Below are 20,340 nucleotides of genomic sequence, written 5' to 3'. Positions count from 1 at the left end.
GTTCCCGCCCGGGACTAAGCCGGCGAGCGCATCCCGGCTACTGCGGGTTCTGGGTCTTCACTTGCGGAGCCATACGGCAGCCGAGCGGTGGGAGGCGAGTCCGGGGATCCCTGATCTTCCGTAGGCTCCCAGAGGCGCCTGGCCTCCGCAGAGACGCAAAGGCGGCAGGGCTTGGTGGTCGGGCTATGTATTTTTCCGTTTCTTCCTTGTTGCTCTTGGGTCGGGCCCCAGGAGCCAGGGATCGGCGGGAGATGAGAGCTGGGGCAGGAGACCCAGCCGGGAGGCCGACCGGGCGGACTGGGCGGTGACTGCTGCGCTTCCTTCCCGCAGGGACCTGAGCCGCGGCGCTAGGATGGGAAACAGTGCGCTCCGCGCTCATGTGGAAACGGCGCAGAAAACTGGTGTCTTTCAGCTTAAGGACCGAGGGCTGACCGAGGTGAGACTGGGAGGGACACGACCAGGGAACTTAAAGGGAGAGGGACGGCGGGGGCGGCGAACTTAGTCGGTGCGGGATTCTCCACGCTGTGAACTCCTTTCTCCAGTTCCCTGCAGACTTGCAGAAGCTGACGAGCAATCTTAGGACCATCGACTTGTCCAACAACAAGATCGAAAGCCTACCGCCTTTGCTGATAGGAAAGTTCACTCTGCTGAAGAGCCTCTCCCTGAACAACAACAAACTGAGTATGGCTCTTGCCAGGGAGGCTTTTGCTAGTGATCAGCTGTTACCAGGGGTGGTTTTCTCTTACAAGCTGATTTTTGTTTTTGTTATGAAACCGTGAAGGAGGGCTCAAGTTGCAGAATGCCGGAATCCTTGAAGCCTTCTTTCTACTTCTTGTAATTACATCTAAAATAAGCCTTATAATGATTGGGTGTTATAATGATTGTTACTGGGTTAATTTGGACTTGAAAGAGAAGAACATTTTGGGGATGTAATGTAAACAAAGCTACCTAACTTGGAATGGGGGATGGATGAGAAGGGGAGGATCTTCCAAATATCACAAAATTGCTGTCGGATTGTGTCTTGGGCCCCTTTACAAAAGGAGCCCATTATACACACAAATGCTCTGCGGCATTTTGATAGCACCCTCACCTTCTAAAGACTATGTTGGTAAAATGCAATATCTAAAAATGGCACATGTGGGAGTTTTACATATATTAACAAGAGGCGAAGCAGGCTGCCATATAGTCTTTATAAACTTCATCAAAGTTGTTTTCAGCTCTATCAGATTCAGGTTTTAAAAAAATTTTTCTTTGCCAGCTGTTCTGCCTGATGAGATATGCAATCTGAAAAAACTAGAGACGCTAAGCCTAAACAACAATCACCTTAGAGAGCTGCCGTCTACCTTTGGGCAACTCTCTGCCCTCAAGACCCTGAGCCTCTCTGGGAACCAACTGGGAGCATTACCTCCCCAACTTTGTAGCCTACGGCACCTGGATGTGATGGATCTCTCTAAGAACCAGATTCGAAGTATACCTGACACAGTGGGAGAGCTGCAAGTCATCGAACTCAACCTCAACCAGAATCAGGTCTAAAGCCTTTAAGGTTTTTTTTCCTACAGGATATGTGGGGGTTTATGGTCTCCTGATACCTGTTAACCTCTTGTTTCCTAAACTGCCATCATACAGCTAAGTATCAGAGGCTAAATGAGAGGTTTCTTCTATAGGCTGAACTAATTTCAAGGCCCAAAGTTCCGTGGAATTAGTTGAGACACTGGATGTGTTAGTTGTGTAGGTGTTTAGGGGAGGGTGGGGTAGGTAACAGGGAGAGATCATTTCAAAAGTTAAACTACTGTCTCACAGATCTTGAAGAATTCTTCAGATCCTCCTCAAATATATGCGCCTAACCAGCTAGCCAGGAGCTATGTCAGGGATATAATGTGGAAATAAGGCCTAAACTGAGGTTCTCAGAGTCGGGCGTCAGAGGTAATTCAGTTTTGTTTTTCGTTTTGTGTGGAGTTTTGACATCTTTGTTACAAAGTGTGTCTCCTGCTTTTGCTGAAGAATATTAAGTGATAGGCTTTCTGGAGATAGCCCATTTCACTGTTGTACAGCTTTAATTATAATATTTGAAATTTGTTTCCATTACTTTGGAAGCTTTTCAATTAATATTTATTTGTCTGGAAAACCAATCCAAAGATTCTTGTCTAGGCATGAAGGCACAAGTGGTGAAATATTAAACACTGTGAGACTGGATGGCCTTTAGTTTTCTAGTGTCTGTATTTGTAGATCTGCATGGTCCATTAAAGTAGCCAGAAGCTGCATGTGATTATTACTTTTCTAGATTGTAGTGATTTTACATCATGATGAAATTCAGTCTGTCTTTGAGGAATTGGCCTCATGTTTTTTTACCTTAAGTGGATATTCTTGTATGTTATAGAGCTTCTTGGGGAAAAAAAAACTGAATCAATTAAGCAGCAAGTATTAGTTGAGGATTTGCTCCACATTCACCTCTGCTAGTACCTTTATTCAGTGGTTCTCTAACTTTAGTATGCATCAGAATTAACCAGAAAAGCTTGTTTAAAGAGATCACTAGCCCCCTACCCTCAGTGTGTCTGATCCAGTAGGTCTGGGATGAGGTCTGAGAACTTGCATTGCTAGTTATTGAACTTATTAAAGTTCCCATGATTTCTAATAAGTGATGGTCTGAGGTGATACTAGGCAGAATCAAATAATTTGGTGACTTTTAGTATTTAAATGGCAAAAGGGGTGAGTCAAAGACAATTGCTTGGTATTGAGCTTGAGGGCCTAAAGGAATAGTAGTGCTATTGAGAATGGACATGCTGAGTTGTCTGTGGTGAATCTTGTAAATGGAAATATCTTACTGAAAGTTGGAAACATGGGAGCAGAATAGAGGTATGAGTATAGATACAGATCTTGAGGTCATAACAAAAGTGATGGACTTTAATGAATGAGCTTTCTAGAAAAAGTTTAGAGAGAAGATGACATATGAAGTATTAGGGACAGCTACTTGAAAAATGCCCATAAAAACAAGCGAAGTAAGGAATAATCCAAAAGATAGGAGGAAAAACCAAAAATGACAAAAAGAAGGGGTTTTAAGGAAGGGATAGATAGTACAGTTAAATGCAATAGGGACTGAGGACGATGGATCCTTGAATTTGGTAGTAAAGTGGTCAGTATCTATGTACACATAAAACATTGGCAGTAAATGTACCAAAATGTTTATGGTGGTTATTTCTGGGTGGTGGATTCCAGGTAAACTTTTTTCTTTAAACCTGTGATTCTCAAATTTTCTATAATGAACATACAGTGCTTTTATCATCAGAAAATTTTGTTCCCAAAAAGCCACTGGTGACCTTCATAAAAGCATTTTTTTTTTAAGTGGGGGCGTAGTAACAGAAGCTAGATAACAGAGGCTTCTGGAGTGAGTAGGCAGTGAGAAAATGGAGGTGGTAAAAGAGGGGAAAACTAGAACAAATAGTCAAGTAAAGATTTTTGTTTTGTTTTAACGTAGTGAAAGTAATCAGTATAGTGCTTATGCTTTTTCCTGTTATTCTTTTGTGGTTTTTCAATAGATATCTCAGATCTCAGTGAAGATATCTTGCTGTCCACGCCTTAAAATTCTTCGCCTGGAAGAGAATTGTCTTGAGCTCAGCATGCTTCCCCAGAGCATCCTCAGTGATTCCCAGATCTGTCTGCTTGCTGTGGAAGGCAATCTTTTTGAAATAAAGAAACTTCGAGAACTGGAAGGCTATGATAAGGTATGAATTAATGTACTTCTGCATTTCTAGTCACTACCCCAGAGAAAACAATGGTGAAGTAATCTACAGAAATGTTTATAGCTCATGTCAACAGGATTTGTTCTTCCCCATTTTGGAAGTAGATTCAAAGCATCAGCTGAATGGTATTGTACCAAGATGACTTTTTCTCTATAGACAGCTTATTGTAAAGCATCTTTGTCTTCATCTTTGTCTTTTGATATATATACATATATACGTATATATACGTATATATACATATATATATTTTGTGTGTGTGTGTGTGAGACAGGGTCTCACTCTGCCGCACAGGCTGGAGTGCAGTGGCGCAATCTCAGCTCACTGGCACAGCCTTCACCTCCTGGGCTCAAGCGATTCTCATCCCTCAGTCCCCCTAGTAGCTGGGATCACAGTCGCGCGCCAGTATGCTTTGCTAATTTTTGCGGAGATGGGGTTTTGCCTTGTTTGCCAAGCTGGTCTCAAACTCCTGGGCTCAAGTGATCTGCCCACCGCAGCCTCCCAAGGTGCTGGGATTACAGGTGTAAGCCACCATGCCCAGCCCTATGTGCTTTATTTATTTATTTTTTTTGGAGGCAAGGTCTCGCTCTGTCACCTGGCTGGAGTGCAGTGGCAGGATCTCAGCTCACGTGATCCTCCCTCAACCTCCTGATTAGCTGAGACTACAGGTGCTACCATGCCTAATTTTTCTATTTTTGGTAGATTGCCCAGGCTAGTCTGAAACTCCTAGGCTCAAGCGATCCACCTACCTTGGCCTCCCAAAGTGTTGAGATTACAGGTGTGAGCCACTGCACCTGGCCAAAACTATGCACTTCATTTTGCATTTACAGCAGTTATATTTTGTAGGAAATGAAAAACCACATGCAATAAAAACCAAAATGAAAAAAAAATAACAAATAGTTAGGCTTATATTTATTTACTCATGCCAAAATACCCCTTATGTATTCTTTCATGTTTTTTAGTACATGGAGAGGTTCACAGCCACCAAGAAGAAGTTTGCGTGAAGTTCTCCAGGACTATGGAAACCTTACAGGATACTGACTTAGAACCTCTGTTGGAATGTGGCTGAGTCAAAGCCTCCTGTTGTTAGGGGTATGAACAGTAAGGAGATGATACTTCAGGAGATTATATTTCTCTCAATGATCTTTTTTCATTTCAGGGCTCTTCTCAAATAAGCTAAAAGAAAAAGGATCAGGAGACAGGAAAAGTCTTCCATTTTGAGTCACAAGTAGGGCAATAGACAAGGTTGATCTTCAAAACCATCATTAGTTTGGCTTTAAGAAACCAGTAGCTAGCTGCTATTTATATGGTGAGGGGGTGCTGCCTGGTAACAGAATAGCTCCACACCACAGCTTGAGATTTTGTTTAGTTTCAATGTGTGAGCTTTCATAAAGTCAGTTGCCATTCCATCTCTGTGTTAACACTTCATATTTTTATGAAATTCAGATAATTTGTGAGAGGCTGGCATGGATCTAAGGATTTATTATTTTTATTCTAGTCCATCAGTTCAGTCGCAGTTTTTATACTAGGACTTTAGGATGTACATAAATGTGTGACTGTTTGTCTTGGTTAAAAGTGCACTTTGGGCTGGGCATGGTGGCTCATGCCTATAATCTCAGCACTTTGGGAGGCCAAGGCGGGTGGCTCACTTGAGGCCAGGAGTTCAAGACTAGTGTGGCCAACATGAGGAAACCCTGTCTCTGCTAAAAATACAAAAATTAGCTGGGTGTTGTAGTGCATGCTTGTAATCCCAGCTACTTGGGAGGCTGAGGCAGAAGAATCGCTTGAACCCAGGAGGTGGAGGTTGCAGTGAGACGAGATTATGCCACTGTACTCCAGCGTGGGTGACAGAGTGAGACTCCGTCTCAAATTAAAAAAACAAAGAATAATTTTTTTTTTTTAAAGTACGCTTTCTTGGCTGGGCACGATGACTTACGCCTGTAATCCCAGCACATTGGGAGGCCGAGGCAGGCGGATCACGAGGTTAGGAGTTCGAGACCAGCCTGGCCAACATGGTGAAACCCTGTCTCTACTGAAAATACAAAAATTAGCTGGGTGTGGTGGTGGGTACCTGTAATCCCAGCTACTTGGGAGGCTGAGGCAGGAGAATTGCTTGAACCCAGGAGGCAGAGGTTGCAGTGAGCCGAGATCATGCCATTGCACTCCGACTCTGGGCAACAGAGCAAGACTGTCTTGGGGGAAACAAAAAAAAAGTGTGCTTTGTCAAGAGAAGCACCAGCAGACCTCTAAGAAATGCTCTCTAAGGCTGCGGTAGCTAATTATTTACTATTGCAGGTGCCTTATTGGTAAAGGGCTCTGAAGAGCTAAAACTGTATATGCAACTCTTGTAAGATAAAAGGGACTTTAATAATCAAGATTTTCTTGAAGATTTGTTAGAAATAATGTCTTATTTCTGGTAACCTTTCCCTTTTTGTATTTATAACTCTACTAACCAAATTACCTATCAATAAACCATTACTATAATATTTTAAAACAACCTATGTTTATCAAGCTTACTCTCTGAGTGAGAGAGAATATACTAAATAAAGAATTTTTTAATGAACTTTGGCTGGAAGCAAGGTTAATCCTTTAAAGGAGGAGGACAGGAGAACTTTAACCTATAAATAGATTAGGAAGACATGTTTCATGCTCATGTTCAGATTGTATGAGTAGTGAAATGCCTTCATGTGACATAAACATTTTGTGATACTAGAACTATGCTTATTAAGAGAATCTGAGGTTGGGCGCGGTGGCTCATGCCTGTAATCCCAGCACTTTGGGAGGCTGAGGTGGGTGGATCACGAGGTCAGGAGTTCAAGACCAGCCTGACCAATGTGGTGATACCCCGTCTCTACTAAAAATACAAAAATTAGCTGGGTGTGGTGGCACGCGCCTGTAATCCCAGATACTCAGGAGGCTGAGGCAGGAGAATTGCTTGAAGCCGGAAGGCGGAGCTTGCAGTGAGGGTGCCATTGAACTCCAGCTTGGGCGACAGAGTGAGACTGCGTCTCAAAAAAAAAAAAAAGAAAAGGGCCGGGCACCTTGGCTCACGCCTGTAATCCCAGCACTTTGGGAGGCCGAGGCGGGCAGATCACAAGGTCAGGAGATCGAGACCATCCTGGCTAACACGGTGAAACCCTGTCACTACTAAAAATAACAAAAAATTAGCCGGGCGTAGTGGTGGGTGCCTGTAGTCTCAGCTACACAGGAGGCTGAGGCAGGAGAATGGCATGAACCTGGGAGGCAGAGCTTGCAGTGAGCGGAGATCGCGCCACTGCACTCCAGCCTGGGCGACAGAGCCAGACTCCATCTCAAAAAAAAAAAAAGTATCTGAAGGTACAAAGGTAGAGGATTTCAGATTACCACTAACATGAACATTTAGAGAGCTATCATTTTGGTCATTTTCTGATTTTATCTTAGTCACAAAGCTATTACTAACTATATATCAACAGTTCTCAATAATGGTTAAACCTAGCTTATCCATTAAGTCAAGAGATCACACAAACCTACTATTTAACCTCTACGACAAAATCTTTCTGACGTAAATCTGGTCTAGGTGTACTCTTTTTCCCATATGTTACTTTCTTTTTTGAGACAGAATTTCATTCCAGGCTGGAGCACAGTGGCACTATCTTGGCTCACTGCAACCTCCACCTCCCAGGTTCAACTGATTCTCGTGCCTCATTCTCCTGAGTAATTGGGATTACAGGCATGCACCACCACACCCAGCTCATTTTTGTATTTTTAGTAGAGACAGGGTTTCACCGTGTTGGCCAGACTGGTCTTGAACTCCTGGCCCCAGGTGATCCACCCACCTCGGCCTCCCAAAGTGCTGGGATTACAGGTGGGAGCCAACACACCCAGCCTCCCATATGTCATTTTCTGTTTCTCACTTTGAAAGGGGTACTAGTTTATCCATATCAGTTGAGGAGTTTTGTTTTTTCTAAATTTTAATGTTTAGTTTATTAATCTTATTGATCTACTGAACAATTAACATTTCTGTAAGTGTTTTATCAGTACTTCTCATCTAATAAATCAGAACTTATACATTTTTTTTTTTTTTTTTGAGACGGAGTCTCACTCCGTCACCCAGGCTTGGAGTGCAGTGGTGCGATCTCGGCTCATTGCAACCTCTGCCTCCCAGGTTCAAGCAATTCTCCTGCCTCAGCCTCCTGAGTAGCTGGTACTACAGGCGCACACCACCACGCCCTGCTAATTTTTTGTATTTTTAGTAGAGATGGGATTTCACCATGTTGGCCAGGCTAGTCTCTAACTCCTGACCTCAGGTGATCCACCCACCTTGGTCTCCCAAAGGGCTGGGATTACAGGCGTGAGCCACCACGCCTGGCCAGAACTTATACATTTAACAGTTTAAATGTTCCCATTTAATTATTAATTGGAGTTTAATCCACACTCTTATCAGAATCTGCAACTACCACTCTTCACAACTTGGGCCTAGACTTATTGCCCTTTCTTCACTCTCATTTGCCTGCCCACCCATATTAGATTATTCTGTCTAAACCCACAGTGCAGTCTCCTCTGACTCCCTTTATACAGCTTGTCCCTCAGTGTCCATGGAGGATTGGTTTCAATACCTCCATGGATACCAAGTCCATGATGCTGAAGTCCCTTATACAAAATGACATAGTATCTTCCTGATACTTTAAATTATCTCTAGAATACTTATAATACCTAATATGCCTACACATAACTTCATCTGCATAGATTCAACATAGTATTTGATGCATGCTAAATTAAGGTTTTGTTTTTTGGAATTTTGAGGCATTTTCCCCCTCAAATATTTCTGATCTGCAGTTGAATCCACAGATGTGGAACCCATGGATACTTAGGGCCAACTGTATTGTTCACTCAGTTGGGAATGCCCTTTTTTTTTTTTGTCCAGAGGCTCACTCTGTTGCCCACGCTGGAGTACAATGGCGTGATCTTGGCTCACTGCAACCTCTGCCTCCCGGGTTCAAGTGATCCTCCTGCCTCAGCCTCCTGAGTAGCTGGGATTACAGGCAGGCGCCACCATACCTGGCTAATTTTTGTATTTTTAGTAGAGACGGGGTTTCACCATGTTGGTCAGGCTGGTCTCAAACTCCTGACCTCAGTTGATCCACCTGCCTTGGCCTCCCAAAATGCTGGGATTACAGGCGTGAACTAACGTGCCCAGCCTGCCCTCTCTTAATTAATATACTCATTCTGTATGTCTAAGCCTCTTTCCTGCGTCTAAGCCGAATTAACTGCTCACCCATCTGTTACTATAGCACTTCTCACATTCTATATTTATCTTTCATGATAGACTAACTCTTTGAGGGCAAGGGCTATATACAGTAATATGCCCAAAGTTACAGCAAACAAGATTTAGATTTAAATATGAGCTAATCAAGTAGACTGGCTTGTGGTCTAAAGACCCAGATTTGAATTTGGCCACTAGTCCAAGTCACCTGATTTTTTTTTTTTCTTTTTTTTACGACAGATCTTGCTGTGTTGCCTGGGCTAGTCTTAAACTGGACTCAAGTGATCCTCCCATCTTGGCCTCCCAAAGTATTGAGATTACAGGCGTGAGCCACTGCCTGGCTTTTAAGTCACTTTTTTTTTTTGAGACAGAGGCTGTCTGTGTCACCCAGGTTGGAATGCAGTGGCACAATCTCGGCTCACTGCAACCTCCACCTCCTGAGTTCTAGCAATTCTCCCGCCTCAGCCTCCCAAGTGGCTGGGATTACAGGCGCCCACCACCACGCCCAGCTAATTTTTGTATTTTTAGTAAAGATGGGGTTTCACTATGTTAGCCAGGCTTATCTCAGACTCCTAGCCTCAGGTGATCTCCCTGCCTCGGCTTCCCATAGTGCTGGGATTACAGGTGTTAGCCCCCACACCCAGCCTATATATATTTTTTGAGACAGGGTCTTGCTCTATTGCCCAGGCTGAAGTGCTGTGGCATGATCACAGCTCACAGATGCCTTGATCTCCTAGGCTCAAGCTATCTCCTCCCACCTCAGCCTCTTGAGTAGCTGGAGCTACAGGTTATCTGCCACCACACTCAGCTAATTTTTAATTTTTTAGAGAGACGGGGTCTTCCTGTCCCCAGGCTGGCCCCAAACTCCTGGGCTCAAGCAATCCTGCCTTACCTCCCAAAGTGGTGGGATTACAGGTGTGAGCCACCACATCTGGCCCAAGTCACCCAAATTTTTTACAGCTTGGTTTGGAAGGCAATGTAGTATATTAAAATTATGGGCCCTGGAGTCAGAAAGATCCAGGTTTGAATATAGAGTCTGTCATTTATTAGCTTTATGAATTTGAGCAATTTCGTCTCACTTGTAAATATAGGGAATAGCTCCTACCTCTCAGGTATGTTGCAAAAAATTATATAAAACTTAGCATAGTGGCCATGACAGAGTAAGCACTCAGTAAATCATGCCATTTATCTCATCTATAAGGCATGAAAGTAGAATTTTACAAGTTGTACGGAAATAGAAGGCTTGGAGTGGACACTACATTAAAAGGATAAAAAAATGGAGCCAGGCAGAGGCAGGCATCTATAGTCGCAGCTATGCAGGAGGCCTGAGGCTGGAGGATCACTTGAACCTAGGAGTTTGAGGCCAGCCTGGGCAACAATATGAGATTGTGGCTCCAAAAAAATAATAAAAAATAGGCTGCTCTGCCTATGGAGTAGCCATTCTTTTATTCCTTTACTTTTTTAATAAACTTGCTTTTACTTTATGGAAAAAATAAATTTTTAAATGACTAGATGAGAAACTTGAATATCAATCTGAGAAATAAAATCTGATTAGGAATGTAATTGGGATAACCTAAAGTTTTGGTAAGAGTGACCTAAAGAAAACAGCACTTAGATAAGCTACTTTCTTTTCCTTTCTCACTTTACTATTTTTTTGATATATATTTGTTCATATTTATGGGGTACTTGTGATATTCTGAGATATGCATAGAATGTATAATGATCAAGTCAGGATATTTATGTTATTATCTCAAACATTTATCATTTGTTTGTGTTGGGAACATTTCAAATCTTCTAGCCATTTTGAAATTTACATTAAGTATAGTCACCCTACTGTGCTATCAAGCATTAAAACTTATTCCTTCTATCTAACTGTATGTTTGTATCTACCCATTAACCTACCTTCTTTCATCGCCCCACCCTGTACACCCCCTACCCAGCCTCTGGTAACTATCATTCTACTCTCTACCTCCATGAAATAAATTTTTTAGCTCACATGAGGAAGAACATGCAATATTTGACTTTCTGTGCCTGGATTATTTCACTTAACACAATGACCTCCAGTTCCTTGGATTCACCTCCAGTGTATTCATGTCACTGCAAACAATAGGATTTCATTCTTTTTATGGCTGAATAGTATTCCACTGTGTATATAAACATTTTCTTTATCCATTCATCTGTTGATGGACCCTTAGGTTGATTCCATTATCTTTGCTATCATGAATAGTGCTGCAATAACCATAGGAGTGCAGGTATCCCTTTAATATATTGATTTCCTTTCCTTTCAATAAATACCCAGTAGTATGATTGCTGGATAGTATGGTAATTCCATTTTTAGTTTTCTGAGAGGCCTCCATATTTGTTTTCCATAGTGGCTGCACTCATTCACATTGCCACCAAGTGGGAATGAGTTCCCTTTTCTCAGCATCCTTTCCAGCATTTTCTCGCTTTTGATAATAGCCATGATAACTGCAATGAGATCATCTCATTGTAGGTTTTATTTGCATTTCCATGATGATTAGCAATGTTGAGAATTTTTTCACATACCTCTTGGCCGTGTGTGTGTGTGTGTGAGAGAGAGAGACACAGAGAGAGAGAGATGGGATCTCACTATGCTGCCAGGCTAGTCCTGAACACCTGAGCCCAAGTGATCCTCCCGCCTCAGCCTCCCAAGTAGCTGGGAGTGTATGTCTTTAAAAAGCTAATTCTAAGTGCAACTGAGTACAGGATGTCTGGGCCATAGATGTTTAAGTTAAGGACAGACTCATAATCCACACATGAAATGGAAAGATTTAGAGTTGAAGTATAGAAACAAAAGATGAATTAAAACTGAAGGAAAAAAATAGGCATGGCTATAGGGGACACAGATCATTATGGTTATAAGACTGGAAACTTGAAGAGGGAGCTTAGTATTAAAAAACAAGCTCAGTGGGGAATACAATTTTTTACCTCTTTAGTTATAGGTCAGTATTATGCTCAAGGCCACACAACTAGAAGTAAATGAATGAACCAAAATTTGATCCCAGGTGGTCAGACTCCAGAGCTTGTGTTAACCATTTACTACCTTTCAAAAGTGAATCAAGTTTCCAGACAATGTTATGGGAGAAAATCAGAAAGGGCTTTAAGTGAACAGCCATTTCTAATGCATGATGGAGTCTAATTTCTATGGCCTCACCTCTCTTTTTTCTCTATAGCAGAAGCTGTGGGAAAGTTTCAACCTGGGTTCCATGGACGGGCTTTCAAGACGTCCATTTATGGACCTCACTTATGCATGATTCGCATTTGTGTGCCTGTTTGTCTGGGGAGAGGCTATGTTGTCTTTCATCAAATTCACAGAGATGCTTGACTAGAAAGAGGTCCCCTTTAGAGAGAATAGCAGCTATTGCTTATTAAGCTCTTACATTAGCCAGGAACTGTGAACTGTTCTAAGTGCTTTACCTGTGTTACCACTCTATGCAATACAATGCTATGTAGGAATTATAGGCATACCTCATTTTACTGCACTCCATTAAGTTTTTTCACAAATAGACAGTTTGTGGCAACCCTACATCGAGCAAGTCTATCAGTGCCATCTTTCCAACAGCATGTGCTCACTTCATCTGTCTCACATTTTGAAAATTCTCACAATATTTCAAACTTTTTCATTATTATGATATGTGTTATGGTGATCTATGATCACTGATGGTACTATTTTAACTGTTTTGGGATGCCACAAACCATGCCAATATAAGATGGCAAACTTTTTTGACAGGGTCTCGCTCTGTCACCCATGCTGGAGTGTAGTGGCGCAATCATGGCTCGCTGCAGCCTCAACCCCCTAGGCTCGAGCGATCATCCCATCTCAGCCTCCTGAGTAGCTGGGACTACAGATATGCACCACCACACCTGGCTAATTTTAAAATTTTTTTGTAGAAACGCTCTCGTCTTCTTGCCCAAGCCATAAGATGGCAGACTTAATTGATAAATGTGTGTTCTGACTGCTCCAACAACTAGCCATTCCTTATCACTCTCCTCTCCTTGGGCCTCCCTAATCTGAGACAGAATATTGAAATTAGGCCAATATATAGCCCTGCAATGGCCTTTAAGTTCAAGTGAAAAGAAGAGTCATAGCCAGGCACGTTGGCTCACACCTGTAATCCCTGCACTTTGGGAGGCCGAGGCGGGCGGATCACCTGAGGTCAGGAGTTCGAACCAGCCTCCCCAACATGGCAAAACCCTGTCTCTACTAAAAATACAAAAACTAGCCAGACATGGTGGCACACAACTGCAATCCCAGCTACTCAGGAGACAGAGGTTGCAGTGAGCTGAGATCTGCAGTGAGCTGAGATTGTACTCCAGCCTCGACGACAGAGCAAGACTCTGCCTCAAAAAAAAAAAAAAAGGCCAAGACAGGCTAAAGGCTAGGCCTCTTATGCCAGTTAACCAAGTGGTGAATGCAAAGGAAAAGTTCTTGAAGGAAGTTAAAAGTGCTACTCCAGTAAACACAAGGCCCTAACTCCCTTCAATGCTATAAAGGCTGAGAGGTGAGGAAGCTGCAGAAGAAAAGTTGGAAGTTAGCCGAGGTTGGTTCATGAGGTTTAAGGGAAGAAGCTGTATCTGTTAACATAAAAGTGTAAGATAAAGCAGCAAGTGCTGATGGAGAAGCTGCAGCAAGTTATCCAGATAATTGATGATGGTGGTTACAGTAAACAATAGATTTTTCAATGTAGATGACACTGCCTTCTACTGGAAAATGACACCGTTTAGGACTCCCATAGCTAGAGAGAAGTCAATGCCTAGCTTGTTTCAAAAGACAGGCTGACTGTCTTGTTAGAGGCTAATAGAGCTGGTGACTTCAAGCTGAAGGCACTGCTCATTTACCATTTTGAAAATATAGAGGCCTTAAGAATCATGCTAAGTCTACTCTACCTGTGCTCTATAAATGGAACAATGAAACCTGGATGATAACACATCTGTTTACAGCATGATTTACTGAATATTTTAAACCCACTGTTGAGAAGTACTGCTCAGAAAAAAAGTATTCTTTTCAAAATCTTACTGCTTATTGATAGTGAGCATCAGAGCATATGGTCACCCAAGAGCTCTGATGAAGATGTACAAGATTAATATTGTGTTGTTTTCATGCTTGCTAACATATCCATTCTACAGCCCTTGGATCAAAGAGTCATTTCAGCTTTCAAGTCTTATTGCTTAAGAAATAAATTTCATAAAGGTATAGCTGCCGTAGTGATTCCTCTCATGGATATGGGCAAAGTAAACTGAAAACCCTCTGGAAAGGATGCCATTAAGGACATTCATGATTCATGAAAGGAGGTCAAGATACCAACATTAACAGGGGTTTGGAAGAAGTTGATTCCAACCCTCATGGATGACTGGGCGTTTCAAGACTTCAGTGGAGGAGGCCGGGTGTGGTGGCTCACGCCTGTAACCCCAGCACTTTCGGAGGCTGAGGCGGGTGGATCACAAGGTCAGGAGTTTGAGACCAGCCTGACCAATGTGGTGAAACCCTGTCTCTACTAAAAATACAAAAATTAGCTGGGCACGGTGGTGTCTGCCGGTAATACCAGCTACTCAGGAAGCTGAGGCAGGAGAATCGCTTGAACCCAAGAGGTGGAGGTTGCAGTGAGCCCAGATCACGCCACTGCACTCCAGCCTGGACGACAGAGCGAGACTTCATCTCAAAAAAACAAAACAAAACAAACAAAAAAGAGACTTCAGTAGAGGAATTACAGGCACATGCCACCACACCCAGCTAACTGTATTTTTAGTAGAGATGTGGTTTCACCATGTTGGCCAGGCTGGTCTCAAACTCCTGACCTCAAGTGATCCATCCGCCTTGGCCTTCCAAAGTGCTAGGATTATAGGCGTGAGCCACCACGCCTGGCCCATGGTAAAGTATTTTTAATTAAGGTATATACATTGCTTTTTAAAGACATAATGCTATTGCACATTTAATAGACTACAGAATAGTGTAAACAGAACTTTTATATGCATTGAGAAACCAAAAATTCATGTGTCTCACTTTATTGCAATACTAGCTTTATGGTAGTGGTCTAGAACTGAACCCTAAGTATCTGAGGTATGCTTATATTAATCTGCATTTACAGACAAATTAAGGGACAGAAATGACCTTACAGTCACTTCAGCTAGAGTGAAAATTCAGAAAATGCCTCAGCCCATGCTTCTAACCAATTATACTGTGAGTGTAGCATGCTGGTATTCTCAGAACTATTTCCTTTATCCAGAACAGTGCCGAAATTTTTTTTTAAGTAAATGGTTTTAGGAAAGGCATTTAGATAAAGCACAATCCTCCGTTTTACACCTTCTTACTTTACATATTTACCATCACCTGCCAAACCACTCATTTTGACAAGGAGCATTTCTATTACAGAGGGTGTAGTTGCATCTCACTTTATTTAAATATTTTCCTCTTTAGCCTTTGAAAGCTCCCACCTTAACTGTATCTTCTCCAGTGAGTTGTAGTTCTCACACAGAACCATTACCCTTCCAGTCACTAGTGTATTTAAGCTCAAGTGAGTAAGACTAGTAATGATTAAAATGAACCTCACAACAAATTTTAGCAAGGTAAGTTTAAGTCCTATCAATATTTTCAATAAATACTGGAAAGATGCTAAAGGCAGCTTCCTGTTGTAGTGTTTCTTGATGTATGGATCTTTGCTTTATTAATTTGTTAAATGAGAGCTGATGAAACTATTTTCCCCCAAATAACAGTCATAGAAACATGTTACCTATTTGAAAGAACAATACCATTAGTTAGTTAAAAAATTTAATTGTAAGGATCAAGCAGTGGTTATTGGTGAAACCAATACACACTGACAGCTTTGAAGTGTTCAGATGCTAATTTTAAAATAAATGTGACAAATACCAATCAGATTTTCGTAACACTTTTCAGGATCCACATCAACTTGATTATGGACATAGTTCAATACACAAGGGTAAGAGAAAGACAGTGTGTAATCACCAATAATTAAACCAGAGGCATAATTTTTTCAAATAATTTTTAGTAACAGAATAAATTCTAACTTTTTAAAGTCTAAAGCTACATAAAGCTCAAAGCAATCTATTTTTTTACCTGAGGTCAAAATGACTTTCCTTTTTCCTAACGAAACATAATTCTTAGCATTGAGGTAAATCTGAATTCATGTGGTATACTTTGTCAAACTTTTCCAAAAAATTTTAAGCCCTGCTTTAGAGAGAAATTCTCATGTTACACATATATATTTACATATTTTTTCTTCAAAGACTAATGACAATGTATGAGGTTAATAGGCCTGTAATGAAACCATGATACTACTAATAATATGAAATAAAAAGCCACTCATTTATACAAAGTGTTCCTGAATGGTGCAATAAGAAATGGGATCACAGATTTATGTACATATATGAATCACTAAGAGTTCAGAAATTAAGCTCACTTTAAGAAAACTTGGCCGGGCACGGTGGCTCACGCCTGTAATCCCAGTACTTTGGGAGGCCAAGGTGGGTGGATCACGAGGTCAGGAGTTCAAGACCAGCCTGACATGGTGAAACCCTGTCTCTACTAAAAATACAAAAATTAGCCAAGCATGGTGGTGCATGCCTGTAATCCCAGCTACTCAGGAGGCAAGGCAGGAGAATCGCTTGAACCAGGGAGGCGGAGGTTGCAGTGAGCCCAGATCGCGCCATTGCACTCTAGCCTGGACAACAGAGCGAGACTCTGACTCCAAAAAAAAAAAAAAAAAAAAGAAAGAAAGAAAGAAAACTCATTCTACTTTTCTCTTTGGAGCAGAGGTTGCAAAACTGTGATGCCTATCAAAAACGTTGTGTATAAAAGCTCCAAAACCAAGCATTAGCCTAAATTGGCTATAACTGCAATTTAAATCAAAAACTATATCCAACTAGATCTTCGCTGTGGCTATGCAACTTTTTGCTTTGTGGCCTGAAGGTTTTTACTGAGGTAACAACCTCTTATCTCTTGTCCCACCCTCTACCACAAAAGCAAAAATAAACAACAACAAACACCTCTACAGCTTCCTTCTTCATGGCTGTCTTTGGCAATGCTTCCAAATCTTGAAAGCAAAAGAACCTGCTCAAGTATATGAGGATGATGAAAACACTATACATGACATATGAAAACCAATCTAAGGGTATGAATTGAGAAAGAAAATACTAGAAGGAAGGCAGAGCAGCAGTCGGCCCTCAACAGAAAACAAAAAAGGAGGAGGGCTGTGACTGCTCTGGCCCTTCTTCCATATTATCTCCCAATTAGAAGAGCGTGGAACCGAAAATTTAAACTCTGAAAAGGTAATAACTTTCAAGGAGGAGCTACGGAAGTGAATAAATGATAAAGAAGAACAGCAGTAGCTTTAGCTGTCAATAAGTTTCTTTGCTCTGGCATTGGCAATATCAATACGATCTTTGTTGGTGTCGGCCTGAAAAACAAGAAAGATATCAGCTTTGCAAGGTAAGTAACTCTAACAAAAATTAAACTTTTTACACTTGGAGTAACTGACACACTGAGAAAATCCAAGAAACCACGTGAAGTTACATTACAAAACTCATGTTGGGCAAGAAGTAACAGAATATGAAATTCATTTGGAAAACCCCTGGTATATAAACATGACAAAGGTGTAACATATAAGACCTTGCCAATATTTCATAAATTCTATAACACATTTTTTCATAGTTTAACATGCCTGAAACTGGGATGCATCCTGTAATCAATGGCATTTTTTGATGCAATGAAATATGAAAGAGTGCTCTTCTCTGTTAAAGATCTGGACCTTGTGTGAGTCCTCTGAACTGAATCATAGAATGTCATCTGGATTCAGACACCCTAAGTCTAACCTGGAGAGACTGAAATAACCTTTCCAAAGATCTTTGGAACGAATCTATTACCATCCTCACCAACATCTGAATTAAAATGACAGGTAAATGTAGCCTAAACCCAGACTGCAGCATTTAAAGCATCTTGTGAACCACTGTTTTAATTAAATCCATCAAAAGTGATTTAACAGAGACCCAAGCTTAAAAACTCACCCTAAACTTTAAAGTTCACGGAGATTTTAATCACGTATGGCTTTCTTTTTTTTCTTTCTTTTTGAGACAGGGTCTCACTCTGTTGCCCAGGCTGGAATGCAATGGTGCAATCACAGCTCACTACAGCCTTCAACTCCTACACTCAAGCAGTCCTTCTGCCTCAGCCTCCCGAGTAACTGGGACAACAGGCACATGCCACCATGCCTGGTCAATTTTTAAATTTTTTTAGTAGAGTCGAGGTCTTGCTCTGGTCTCAAACTCCTGAGCTCAAGCAATCCTGCCTCCGCCTCTCAAAGTGTTGAGATTACAGGCGTGAGCTACCATGGCTGGCCAAGGTATGACTTTACATGTGACACATCAAAATACTGAAAACAATTTCACTTTCACTATCTTTATATCATGTAAAGTTAAGGGGGAAAAAAAAAATCACAACTTTCTTTCACTCACATGACTATTTCGTGTGTCCACTCCATAAGAACTATTCTGCAGAACAGATTTTCACCTACGGACTCTTTCATGAGATGAGGATTCAGGAACTTAATTTATTTTTAGTTAACAAAATAGGCTGATGTAGGAGGAATGCTTTAGCCTAGGAGGTAGGCTGCAGTGAGCTGTGATTGTACCACTGCACTACCCTAGGCAACAGAGCAAGACCCCATTCTCAATTAAAAAATTAGTTAACAAAATAAAACTTACTCATTTGGGAGAGAAAAAAACACACTCAAAAGCTAAAGTAGACACTAAGCTTCATGTGTGAAGGTTTAAGTAAAACTACTACATTCCAAAACTCTGGTTTCAGAATGCACCAACTGCCATGACGGGGAGGACTTGGCTCTTGTTTTATGTGTTAGAACCACCACCTCATCAGAACTAAGACCTATGAGGACAGGAGCTTATTCTACCGTGTCCCCCACAGTATCTAGCACAGATGTCTATTACTGATACACTGAACTGGGTGTCTCATTTTCTTGTGGCAATAAAAAGCTTTTACCTTGTCTGTGATTCGTTTTATTTGTGGATTTTGAGCATCAATCTCATTGCCTATGTTCAGGGCCATGTCTTTTAGATTTCCCAGGATACTGCCCACTTGAGTCAGGTTCTCTTCCATTTCATCTTCTCTGGCATCATTAGTTATGCTATCACAAGAAGACAGTTAATTCCATAGGTTTTGTTGAATTTAAATAAAGTCTGGATTTACTTTTCACAAAAATAAGTAACCAAAATGACTCTCAGCAAGTATAAGATCCAAAGGAATATAGGTTACCATTCTTAGGAAACATTCCATAATAAAAACTGGAAGACTCATCAAAGAGAGCAGTGTCTTAAAGCCATGTAAGAAAAGAAAGAAACAACTCTAAAACAGTGTTTCTCAAAGCGTAATTCCCAGCATCACCTGGGAAGCTGTTAGACATGAGAACATGCTAATTCTCATACTGCACTCCAGACCTACTCAATCAGAAACTTTTAAGTGCATCCCAGAAACCTACAGTTTAATAGCCCCTCAAGTGGTTCTAATGCACAGTTAAGTCTATCTAAAGAAACACCGCCCTAAAAGAGAGGTTGGAAAACTATGGCCCGAGGACCAAATCTGGCCACCATCTGATTTTGTAAATCAAGTGTTATTCAAACACAGCTGTGCTCATTTGTTTACATATTGTTTATGCCCTGCTTTAACCCTACAACAGAGTTGAGTAATTGCAAGGGACTGTATGGCCTGAAAAGTCTGAAATATTACTCTCTGGCTCATTACAGATCTTCTTATAGGAATCTAGCTGACCCTTGTTCTAGATGACACATTTTAAAACATATTTTTTTCTATATATAAAAGTAAAATATGTCTAGTTCAATAATTTGGAAAGTACAGAAAAGTATAAAGAAAAGTTAATTCCATCACCCAAGGTCAACCACCACAGTCAACATTTTGTCTGTCCAGGTGTGGTAGCTTATACCTGTAATCCCAGCACTTTGGGAGGCCGAGGCAGGTGGATCACCTGAGGTCAGGAGTCCAAGACCAGCCTGGTCAACAGGGTGAAACCCTGTCTCTACTAAAAATACAAAAATTAGCTGGGCGTGGTGGCACACGCCTGTAGTCCCAGCTACTCGGGAGGCTGAGGCAGGAGAATAACTTGAACCTGGGAGGCAGAGGTTGCAGTGAGCTGAGATCGCGCCACTGCACTCCAGCCTGGGCAACACAACAAGACTCTGTCTCAAAACAAAACAACAAACAAACAAAAAAAACCCACATTTTGTCAGTGGGCAGATTTTTAAATGCATTTTAAAAATGGAATAAATAAAATTTTTATTTGTTTTATTAGTTAGGGGTCA

General features: G+C 41.4%; 2 protein-coding genes across 2 annotated transcripts in view; one reads left to right on the top strand and one right to left on the bottom strand.

Annotated features, from left to right (window-relative positions):
- The first annotated feature begins 16 nt into the window (after positions 1-16).
- On the top strand, positions 17-6,297 carry LRRC57 (leucine rich repeat containing 57). Its single transcript, XM_002825349.5, has 6 exons — positions 17-94; positions 331-436; positions 543-681; positions 1,259-1,527; positions 3,534-3,719; positions 4,697-6,297. The coding sequence occupies exons 2-6, from the start codon at positions 353-355 to the stop codon at positions 4,736-4,738; spliced, it is 720 nt and encodes a 239-aa protein (XP_002825395.1). The 5' UTR covers positions 17-94; positions 331-352; the 3' UTR covers positions 4,739-6,297.
- Positions 6,298-15,749: 9,452 nt separating this feature from the next.
- The window catches only part of SNAP23 (synaptosome associated protein 23), a gene marked incomplete at its 5' end in the record, with an annotated part of 37,440 nt that continues 32,849 nt past the window's right edge, over positions 15,750-20,340 (bottom strand). Inside the window, 2 exon segments of the mRNA NM_001134128.1 lie at positions 15,750-17,408; positions 19,007-19,151. Of these exon segments, the coding sequence (NP_001127600.1) occupies positions 17,343-17,408; positions 19,007-19,151 (211 nt within the window). The 3' untranslated portion in view covers positions 15,750-17,342.

This window comes from Pongo abelii, chromosome 16, assembly GCF_028885655.2.
Source record: "Pongo abelii isolate AG06213 chromosome 16, NHGRI_mPonAbe1-v2.0_pri, whole genome shotgun sequence".
Lineage (NCBI taxonomy): Eukaryota > Metazoa > Chordata > Mammalia > Primates > Hominidae > Pongo > Pongo abelii.
This window is presented reverse-complemented; position numbering and strand designations above follow the sequence as displayed.